The following is a 12,227-nucleotide window of genomic DNA, read 5'->3' on the forward strand; positions in this document are numbered from 1 at the left end:
AAGTCCTAAGAGAGAAAATGGGTGCTAAAATAAATTATTATAATTGAAGAACAGGGACTGAATTCCCTGGATGGATTATGAAATTAAATCACAGATGACTTACTAAAATTGTGTTACATATATTTTCTCTGGAAAGTTAAAGGATTTCAGTTACTCTGTAAATAGTATCATTCTTGATAACACCTGGAAGGTAAGTTTGAATGAGACTGTACATTCCAAAATATCTAAAGCATTATGATGTTCAATCAAAGGGAATAGAATTTTATTCAAAAGCTATATGTATTAGAAATTTTGATATATTGAAGTTCTTTAAGTACGGACCACTTTTTCATGTTGATCTCTAACTTACCCCTTTATAGTCTCTGTAAAATAAATGCATTTCTTATATTTGTCACAGATCTTTTTGAAGGTTAAATTAAATAATACCTGTGAAGATATTAAATAAAAGGCATTATTTAGAACAGTGTTATAAATGCTAAATTCAGAATCATTGCAAGATTCTCCAGTGGATCTAGTCTATTTGTTCTTGTTTCCAATCACTGTGAGGATCATATAGGCTTCATTTTTGTGCAATTTTCTTTAGTTGAACTAAACACATATAAAATAAGCATATAGCTTACCAATCAGGAACCAATAATCTAGTAAGAAAAATAGATTATTTTCAAAAATAATCAAGAGGAATAAATTAAGGTTATTGCAAATTAGGGTGGGGAGATGTGATTTGGATGTAAGTAATGATAGTAATGCTCATCTGATGAATTCATGTTGCGATACATGTATTTAAAGAATTAACCTATTCTACTTTTTAACAATCCTTAGAGGAATGGAGGGAATTAAAATAAAATCTCAGAGACATTAGCTAACCTGTCTGTTGACATAGGAGTTGGTGGTAGATCAAGACTATAAACTCAGTAAACTGTCTGATCTGAAGGTCCATAATATTGCCTTTACATAGAACAGAGGTAGACACCACACATCTTCTGAAAGTTTTTTATATGCAGATCTTGCTAGCTAAGGAATGAAGAAGGAGGCATGAAGAAAGATAGTCCTGTTTTGGAATTTGAAAGGAGGTGTGATTTACAAATGTGAAAGATTGTGGAACAGCAGACATCAAGTAAGAGACACCTCCTAAAAGGAGACTTAAGCTCCTACTTATCTCAGTTGTATCTTTGGGATCTGGAAGTAGCAATACATAGAGTTTGTTTTGGAAAATGGAGAAGAAATATTTTAAAATAGTGGCTTCAATGACTTTCTTCAGTGTCTCAAATCAAGGTCAGCAAGATGGTGAAATATGCTCTGCAGCTAATTTGAGCCATTTGAGAATTGAACTTATAAGAGGAGTGATACAATCCACTTATTCTTTGGGAAAATCCAAAATTAGAGTGTTGGGTAAAGTGAAAAATAGAAACTTAGTTTTATCTGTACTATTTAGATATGATGCAAATAGATGGGCTTTTTAGAAATACTGATAAGCCTTTCCAAAAGGTATCACAACTCACTTTTGAGAAATGTAACTTGAAAATTTTATAGGTAAACAGAGGATGGATTTAGGTGAATAATTCCTAAGTTTCCATAAGGACATTTTTTGCATACCATTTTGTCTTAACATACTATTTATTTTTTGTGCCTTTATTAGGAGGGAGAGCATGACTTCTCCATTGAAATTATGCAGCATATATAGAGCAGAGATGAATGCTCAGTTATCCTAATATGTATTCAACTAAACTCTCCTTTTCTCAATTTTCTCTCCCTCATTCACTATCCCCCTCAAATTTCTTTCCAACTCATTTTTTCATTCAAAACACACAAGGTCTTTCAACATTCCACTGCATGTCAACTGTCTTTGTTTAGTCAACTTGACTTTTTTCCTCTCCTCTTCCTATAACAATTTTTAAAATTCTCTTTCTTCAAAATACATTTGTTGAAGCTGGTGAGCATAATTAATAAAAACATAAATTATATTTAGCTAAAGTTGTGTCATAGTCTATTTTTTAAGTATGTATAGACAAAGTCTATTAATTCCACACTGAGGGATTTGTTGAGAAATTATGTGGATAAAATTTGATGAAGCAATGGATTAATGTACATTATGTTGTTAACTTTATAGCTGTAATGCTTATATAAATTCCTCATGTTATTATAGCTATAACTAAATGCACTTATTAATATAAAATAACACATTTTAACTAAGACATTGCTTCAGAGAGATGATGTGGAGGAGCTTGAGCTGACAGTATTCAGAAATAAGTGTCTTGACCACCAATGTGAAACGTTGTTTACTATAGCTTCCTCTCCTAGGGCAGTAAAGGAAATGAGACTTTGTGAGATCGGTTTGCCAAAATAAAAGATCGTGCAATAACGTAACATAACATAACATAACATAAAATAATATATAATTAATATAATATAACAATATATCATTCTATGTATGCCCACATTGAAGAAATAAGAAACATAAAAAAAAATTACAGGAATATATAGGCAGAACCTCCTTACCTACTACAAAGTAAATTTTACATTTATCTACTGAAAATGGACAACTTAAAACTGTTTCTCATCTCAAATTATTAAAGATTCTTCTAACTGACTTTTATAGAAGCCAGTTAGTTTTGAACAGTTCTAACTATCTCCATTGCAATTCTTCCATTTGTTCCTTTTATGGGCTAAAATTCATGGATTGTTTTCACATAATGACATAATGTGAAGGGGAATAGATTTAAAATGTGATGGAGTTTGTTGTTAACACAGAGATTGTAAAAAGCAGCCATGAGCAAAATAAGATCTAAATATAGAGTCAGGTCCTGTCACTTTTAAATAACAGAGACAAAGAAAGCATAGTGAAACATCATTACAACACCCCTTAAGCAATTTATTTTTATAAATTACTCCATAGAAATTTGATTTGGAAGTTTGTACATAGAGTGAACTGCAGAATGTCAAGGATATTTACTTCCCTAGATAATGCCACCTATGTAAGCTGTATTCAGTCTAGATAGCATTATACGGTCTTGATTAAGCAGAAAGATAGACAAGAAGACAAATGCAGGCCAAAGAAAAATCTGGCCCATGGAGTTCTTCAGCCTGTGCAGCTTTCAAGGCACTTCCACTTTCCAAATTTATAGAATTTTTATTTATGCATTTAATGTCCAAATTGGGAATACTGATGAATCTGTTGTTTTGGGTATTATTCCAGGATGCACAATTGATTGAAAGATTACCTATTAAAGGGGAAAGTGGCAAATTGTCAGGAAATGACTAGATATATGCTGAATGTTCCATAGGTACTAATATTTATGTTTCAAAACATAAAGAGAGAGACTTTCACCAGGTATAACAACATGAGCAAACTTGAAGTAGAAAGGATATATTGCTTTTTAGAAGCACAGAAATGATAGTAAACCAAGTGATGTTTTAATTTTCTGTTGGCCAATAAATTTTAATCAGAGGCTTGAAAACTCATGTTATATTTCAGTAGTAATGTTTGAAGTTTTTTCTGTAGCATGCATAATCACTTTTGAATCGCAGTTTGAATAAGGATAAAAGATTGTGTTAGAAATATTTAATAAACAATTGTGTGTAAGAGGAGTGAAAAAGTAAAAATACTTGAAAATTTAAATAGCATGAGCTACGCTTATTTACACAATGTGGGTTGAGTTTCTTGACAAGTATTATAAATATAAGGAAGAATGCTAAGAGAATTTATAACTGGTCAGAAATTTAGGATGTATTAAATACCTGAGTTATGATTGAAATATTATATACACTGAATTGTTGAATGCTACAGAGATAAAGAGTTTAGAAGGACCCAAAGTGGTGAAGAAAATGAATATTCATAATCTGTCCAGGGAGTGTTAGGGAAGAAAGAAAGTAAAGAATTTCTTGTCTTTTGGAGAGGGGATAAAGAAGGGAAAAAATGAATGTGAAAATAAAGAATTATATGTATGCTATTGCATAGCCAAAGAAATCTTAAAAGGTTTTGCTAAGGACATGGAAGAGATTAATTTTATGTAAGCTAGAATAGTGTGGAGGTAAGTAAGTGTGGTCTCTCTTACTTTTAGTAGTATATATTTATTTTAAAATATATATATCATATAAACTTCACTCCAGATAATATTCACACTTTAAAAATATGATCTAATTTGATTTTAATAACACACTGTAATATAGATATTATAAATATTCAGGTTAATATACTGTAAAATAAAGATTGCAGGAATTAATTGCCTAAAATCACACAGCTGAAGTAACCTGTACCAGATATGCCTTTGCCTTTGTACTCTCCTTTATCCTGTATCTTTATCTTGAGATCAATACTTGACTGCCTTGTGGACACATGTCACTTTTAGAGATGAGTGAGGAAACGGTATATTTATGAGGAACTATTTACACTACAACCCACCATTGTTAGAATAAATATTACATAATGGACATCAGATTGCTGATTTTTCAATCTCTTCTGTTTACCTGACATGTGATTAATCTTGTCTCATTTCCATCAATACATGATTTTCTCTACACTTTGATAGAAATTTTATGCAAAATTTCATGGAAAACAAAAAAGAACCATAAATAAAATCTCATTGACTTCTCAGAAATTTATGTCTTCCATGATCATAAAGTTTTTATGAATGGATAATCTACACTACGCATATAAGCTGACTAGTTTCTCTAACCTCATTATATGACTTGAGAAAGTTCTCATATTTTTATTTTTTTAATGTTTATTTATTTTTGAGACAGAGACAGAGACTGAGCAGGGGAGGGGCAGAGAGAGAGGGAGACACAGAATCCGAAACAGGCTCCAGGCTCTGAGCTGTCAGCACAGAGCCTGACGCCAGGCTGGAACCCACAAACTGTGAGATCCTGACCTGAGCTGAAGTCGGATGCTTAACTGACTGAGCCACCCAGGTGCCCTGAGAAAACTCTCATATTTTTAACATGTAACTTACTATGTCTGTGAACCACACATTCTTCATTAACAACAAACTTGAATTTATATAAATAAATTTTAAAAAGAAAATAATTCATCTAACATAAAATAATCATATCAAGATAAAACAATGCTTTAATATATCCAGTCTAAAAATGAAATTATGACCAGAGAAACAATTGCCTCTTGCTTAGGCAATTTGGTAGAAGTGGTGACTTAGGGAAGGAAGTGCTTGATGTTTCTATAACACAATCACAGCCATTTGTCACTTCTTGTATTCCTTGCAGTAAACATTTATCATGGCATGGGAGAATCAGACCTTCAACTCAGACTTTATCCTGGTAGGAATCTTCAATGACAGCCCCACTCACATCTTCCTTTTCTCACTGGTCTTGGGCATCTTCACAGTGGCCTTCATGGGAAACACTACTATGGTTCTCCTCATCTGCCTGGACAACCAGCTCCACACCCCCATGTACTTCCTTCTCAGCCAACTCTCCCTCATGGACCTCATGCTCATCTGCACCACTGTACCCAAGATGGTTTTCAACTACTTGTCTGGCAGGAAGTCCATCTCTCTGGCTGGTTGTGGAGCCCAGATATTCTTATATGTGTCTCTGCTTGGAGCAGAATGTTTCCTGTTGGCTTCAATGGCTTATGACCGTTATGTTGCCATTTGCCACCCATTAAGATACTCAATTCTCATGAACCAGAAAATATGTGGTCTCATGGCAGCTTTTTCATGGATTCTTGGCTCACTTGATGGTATAATTGAAACTGCAGTTGCATTGTCTTTCTCATATTGTGGTGCCCGAGAAATACCCCACTTTTTCTGTGATGTCCCTGCCCTTCTCACTCTCTCATGCACTAACACATTGTTATTTGAAAGGATGATATTTATATGCTGTATTATTATGCTTCTTTTCCCTGTAGCAGTAATCATTGCTTCCTATGGTCATGTTATTGTGGCTGTCATTCACATGGGATATGGAGAGGGCCCACGTAAAGCTTTTGGCACCTGTTCCTCTCACCTCATGGTAGTAGGAATGTATTACGGAGCAGCCATGTTCATATACATGCGGCCCAGTTCAGATCGTACCCCCACCCAGGACAAATTCGTGTCTGTCTTCTACACTATCCTTACTCCCATGCTGAATCCTCTCATCTATAGCCTCCGCAACAAGGATGTGGCCAGAGCATTCATGAAGGTGTTAGGAAGGGGTAGGTCTGGAGAGCAAATCGCCTGATAATCTTTACGCTTTGTTTTTTCCCAGTACCTTCTTTGCTTTATGCTTAAATCTGTGTATTCAATCAATCCAATTAAGTAACTAATATTTCCTGATATTTGTAGATTTATATGCAACAACAAAGATTTTAGAAATTGAAAAATTGTTTTCATTTTTTCTTCAAATAGTTTCAAGTTTTATGGTAGTTTGAAGCTATGGCTATAAGGAAATCATTTAGTACAAAAAAATCTGCAATTTATTCCATTGTATTATACCAATTTAAATTTTTTTTTTGCCATGACTACATCCCATTGTTTGGTTGCATTGATTAAAATTATTTTTTTATAACATGTCATAAGCTTAACCTTGGAGAAAAAAATGCTTTTTATGAAATCCAAAAGTCTTAATTTGGAGTGATCAATTTTTTAAAAAAAGTGAATGACGAAGCAATTTATGGGAATGAATATAAGATTATTATGTAAATGAATTTGTCATAACTGGATGGGAAATAAGGGGTATTGTATTGTGATATAGCCACATTGAGCTTTAATTGTTCTAGAAATTGCCCTTCTTAGGGGCGCCTGGGTGGCTTGGTCGGTTGAGCGTCTGACTTCAGCTCAGGTCATGATCTCACGGTCCGTGAGTTTGAGCCCCACGTCGGGCTCTGTGCTGACAGCTCCGAGCCTGGAGCCTGTTTCAGATTCTGTGTCTCCCTCTCTCTCTGCCCCTCCCCTGTTCATGCTCTGTCTCTCTCTGTCTCAAAAATAAATAAATGTTAAAAAAATTAAAAAAAAAAAGAAATTGTCCTTCTTCGGGATAGTAGATAACTGGGGTGTTATTTATTTTATTTTCCTATAGAAATCAAACAGTCTTATACATGGGAAACTAAAATGTAAATATGAATCCTAAAACATGGTTTTTCTCATTATTTTCCTCTTTATATGGATTGTGTACTGTTATTGTATGAAAACATAATAATTTTTGTTTAATGAAGAAGTATTGGTTTTCTTTAGGCTGCATATTCTCCTTAAATCTCATGTGTGACATCCCCAAATATAAGTTCATAATGATATTTTTATCTATCTAGATATATGTATAAAATACGTATATGTAGATCATCATTTAGATATAGATGGTATAGATATATAATTCTGGAGATTCTTGTGGCTTAAACAGAAAAATCTTTATACCGTAATATGAATATGAACTGTTTCATTAAAACTGTGTGGCAACATCCCCACTGTATACAACAAATTAACACAAATTTAGCAGCTGTGAATAGCAACCGTTTATGTCAGAGTTTATATTTGTCAGAGTTTCCAGCGTGGCTAACATGGATATTCTGCTTCTGATATCAGAATGTAAGATCCATGTGTTGGTTGGAGCTGCGGTTTTATCTGAAACTTAAGGTCACCTTCAAAGCTCATGCGTTTGTTGAAATGAGTAATTTTTTAAATAATATATTGCTTTTATTTTTTTAACTTTATTTTTTTAAATTTACATGCAAATTAGTTAGCATATAGTGCAACAATGATTTCAGGAGTAGATTCCTTAGTGCCCCTTACCCATTTAGCCCATCCTTCTCCCACAATCCCTTCCATAAACCTCAGTTTGTTCTCCATATTTTTGAGTCTCTTATATTTTGTCCCCCTCCCTGTTTTTATATTATTTTTGTTTCACTTCCATTATTTTCATATGTTTTGTCTCTTAAAGTCTTCATATGAGTGAATTCATGAGTTTTGTCTTTCTCTGACTAATTTCACTTAGCATAATACCCTCCAGTTCCATCCATGTATTTGCAAATGGCAATATTTCACTCTTTTTGATTCATTCCATTATGTGTGTATGTGTGTGTGTATGTATGTATATATATATATATATATATATATATATATATATATATATATATCACTTCTTCTTTACCCATTCATCCATCGATGGACATTTGGGCTCTTTCCATACTTTGGCTATTGTTGATAGTGCTGCTATAAACATGGGGGTGCATGTGTCCCTTCAAAACAGCACAACTGTATCCTATGGATAAATGCCTAGTAGTGCAATGGCTGGGTCGTAGGGTAGTTCTATTTTTAGTTTTTTGGGGAACCTCCATACTTTTTTCAAGAGTGGCTGCATCAGCTTGCATTCCCACCAACAATGCAAAGAGATCCTCTTTCTCCGCATCCTCACCAACATCTGTTATTGCCTGAGTTGTTAATGTTAGCCCCTGACAGGGGTAAGGTGGTATCTCATTGTGGTTTTGATTTGCATTTATCTGATGATGAGTGATGTTGAGCATTTTTTCATGTGTCAATTGGCCATTTGGGTGTCTTCTTGGTGAAGTGTCATGTTTTCCCATTTCTTCACTGAATTATTTGTTTTTTGGGTGTTGCGTTTGATAAGTTCTTTATAAATTTTGGATACTAACCCTTTGTCTGGTGTGTCATTTGCAAATATCTTCTCCAATTCTGTTGGTTGCCTTTTTAGTTTTGCTGATTGTTCCCTTCACTGTGCAGAAGCTTTTCGTTTTGATGAGGTCCCAGTAGTTCATTTTTTACTTTTGTTTCCCTTGCCTCCGGAGACATGTTGAGTAAGAAGTTGCTGTGGCCAAGATCAAAGAGGTTTTTGTGTGCTTTCTTCTCGAGGATTTTGGTGACTTCCTGTCTTACATTTAGGTCTTTCATCCATTTTGAGTTTATTTTGTGTATGGTGTAAGAAAGTGGTCCAGGTTCATTGTTCTGCATGTCGCTGTCCAGTTTTCCCAGCACCACTTGCTAAACAGAGTGTATTTTTTCCCGTTGGATATTCTTTCCTGCTTTGTCAAAGATTAGTTGGCCATACATTTGTGGGTCCATTTCTGAGTTCTCTATTCTATTCCATTGATCAGAGTGTCTTTTCTTGTGCCAGTACCATACTGTCTTGATGATTACAGCTTTGTAGTATAGCTGGAAGTCTGAGATTGTGATGCCTCTTCCTTTCGTTTTCTTTTTCAAGATTGTTTTGACTATTCAGGGTCTCTTTGATTCCATACAAATTTTAGGATTATTTGTTCCAGCTCTGTGAAGAATGCTTGTGTTACTTTGATAGGTATTGCATTGAATATGTAGATTTCTTTGGGTAGTATCGACATTTTAATAATATTTGTTCTTCCTATCCAGGAGCATGGAATATTTTCCATTTGTTTGTGTCTTCTTCAATTTCTTTCATAAGCTTTCTATAGTTTTCAGTGTATAGATTTTTCACCTCTTTGGTTGGATTTATTCCTAGGTATTTTATGTTTTTTTGTGTAACTGTAAATGGGATCAATTCTTTGATTTGTCTTTCCGTCACTTCATTGTTGGTGTGTACCAATGCAATCTATTTCAATGCATTGATTTTATATCCCTTTACTTTGCTGAATTCATTAATCATTTCTAGCTGTTTTTGGTGGAATATTTTGGGTTTTCTATACAGAGTATCATGTCATCTGTGAAGAGTGAAAGTTGGACCTGCTCCTGGCTGATTTGGATACATTTTATTTCCTTGTGTTGTCTGATTGCAAAGGCTATGACTTCCAATACTATGTTGAATAACAGTGGTGAGAGTGGATATCCCTGTCTTGTTTCTGACCTTAGGGGGAAAGCTCTCAGTTTTTCCCCATTGAGGATGATATTAGCGTTGGGTCATTCATATGTGGCTTTTATGATCTCGAGTTATGCTCCCTCTATCCCTAATTTCTTGAGGGTTTTTATAAAGAAAGGATGGTGTATTTTGTCAAATGCTTTCTCTGCACCTATTGAGTGAATCATATGGTTCTTTTATGTTTCCTTTCTTTTAATGATATGATGAATCATGTTATTGTTTTGCAGATATTGAACCAGCCCTGCATCCCAGGTATAAATCTTGCTTGGTCGTGGTGAATAATTTTCTTAATGTATTCTTGGATCCAGTTGGCTAATATCTTGTTGAGAACTTTTGCATACATGGTCATCAGGGAAATGGGTCTATAGTTCTGCTTTTTAGTATGGTCTCTGTCTGGTTTTGGAATCAGGATAATGCTGGCTTCATAGAAAGAGTTTGGAAGTTTTCCTTCCATTTCTGGAAGAGTTTTTGGAACAGTTTCAAGAGAATAGGTGTTACATCTTCTTAGTGTTTGGTAGAATTACCCTGGAAAGATATCTGGCCCTGGACTCTTGTTTTTTGGCAGATTTTTGATTACTAATTCAATGTCGTTACTGGTTATGGGTCTGTTCAAATTTTCTATTTCTTTCTGTTTCAGTTTTGGTAGTGTATATGTTTCTAGGAATTTTTCCATTTCTTCCATATTGCCCATTTTATTGGCATATAATTGCTCATAATATTCTCTTATTATTCAGTACTCACTCAGAACATCAATGGACTCAATGTTCCAAACAAAAGGGTAACAGAATGTATAAGAAAACAAGATCCATCTATATGCTGTTTACAAGAGACCCACTTTAGACCTAAAGACACCTTCATATTGAAAATAAGGGGATGGAGAACCATCTATCATGTTAATGGTCAACAAATGAAACCCAGAGTAGCCATACTTATATCAGACAATCTAGACTTTAAAATAAAGTCTGTATCAAGAGATGCAGAAGGGCATTATATCATAATCGAGGGGCCTATCCACCAAGAAGAGCTAACAATTATAAACATTTATGTGCCAAATGTGAGAGCACCCAAATATATAAGTCAAGTAATTACAAACATAAAGAAACTCATTGATAGTAATACATAATAGTAGGAGATGTCAACACCCCACTCACAGCAATGGACAGATCATCTACTCAAAAAATCAACAAGGAAACAATGGCTTTGATTGACACACTGGACCAGATGGACTTAAGAGATATATTCAGAACATTTCATCCTAAAGCAGCAGAATATACATTCTTCTCCAGTGCACATGGAACATTCTCCAGAATAGACCATATACTGGGACACAAATCAGCTCTAACTCCAAAAAGATCAAGATCATACAGTGTGTATTTTCATACCACAACACTATGAAACTCGAAATCAACCACAAGAAAAAATTTGGAAAGGTAACAAATATTTGGAGACTAAACAACATCTTACTAAAGAATGAATGGACTAACCAAGAAGTTAAAGAGGAAATTAAAAAGTATATGGAAGTCAATGAAAATGATAGCACCACAACCCAAAACCTCTGGGATGCAGCAAAGGTGGTCATAAGAGGAAAGTATATAGCAATCCACGCCTTCCTAAAGAAGGAAGAAAGATCTCAGATACACAACCTAACCTTATGCCTTAAGGTGCTGGAAAAAGAACAGCAAATAAAACACAAAACCAGCAGAAGACAGAAATAATAAAGATTAGAGCAGAAATTAATGCTATCAAAACCAAAACAGCAGTAGAACAGATCAATGAAACCAGAAGCTGGTTCTTTGCAAGAATTAACAAAATTGATAAACCACTAGCCAATGGATCAAAAAGAAAAAAGGAAATGACCCAAATAAATGAAATAAAGAATGAAGGAGTAGAGATCACATCAAACATAGCAGAAATGAGTAATTTTTATAAAGCTGACTAACATATGTTTGCTTTTTTTTAACGTTTATTTATTTTTGAGAGAGAGAGAGAGCATGAGAAGATGAGCAGGGCAGAGACAGACTGAAAGAGAATCTCAAGCAGGCTCTGTGACTGTGGCAGAAATAAGACTCCATTCTACGAACTCTGAGATCAAGACCTGAGCCAAAACCAAGAGTCAAACACAAGTGACTGAGCCATGAAAGTGACCCTCTCTGTATGTTTTTTTTTCATGAGAATTTCTGCGATGTAATACAAACCTTAAGTTCTCTTCTGAAAAATGACAACTAGTTAATATAAGCCAATCAAAGTTCATCTTGTTTCAAATTCTTAAATTCTACTGATTTGTGATATTAATTATAGCTGCACAATTTACTCTTATTTTATAATATAACATAATAATGAGAATAACACCAGGGAATAGAGAATATGGAGATGGTTTAGGATTTTTCTGCCAGACACATCCAGATTAATTGCATACTTATATTCACAAAAGACATAAAAATAAGATTTCATTT

General features: G+C 34.2%; 1 protein-coding gene across 1 annotated transcript; it reads left to right on the top strand.

Annotated features, from left to right (window-relative positions):
* The first annotated feature begins 5,229 nt into the window (after nucleotides 1-5,229).
* On the top strand, nucleotides 5,230-6,177 carry LOC122199694 (olfactory receptor 2M3-like). Its single transcript, XM_042904973.1, has one exon. It carries the CDS (start codon nucleotides 5,230-5,232, stop codon nucleotides 6,175-6,177), a length of 948 nt encoding a protein of 315 aa, XP_042760907.1.
* Nucleotides 6,178-12,227: the final 6,050 nt, after the last annotated feature.

The sequence above is a fragment of the Panthera leo genome, chromosome A1 (assembly GCF_018350215.1).
Source record: "Panthera leo isolate Ple1 chromosome A1, P.leo_Ple1_pat1.1, whole genome shotgun sequence".
In the NCBI taxonomy this organism is placed as follows: domain Eukaryota; kingdom Metazoa; phylum Chordata; class Mammalia; order Carnivora; family Felidae; genus Panthera; species Panthera leo.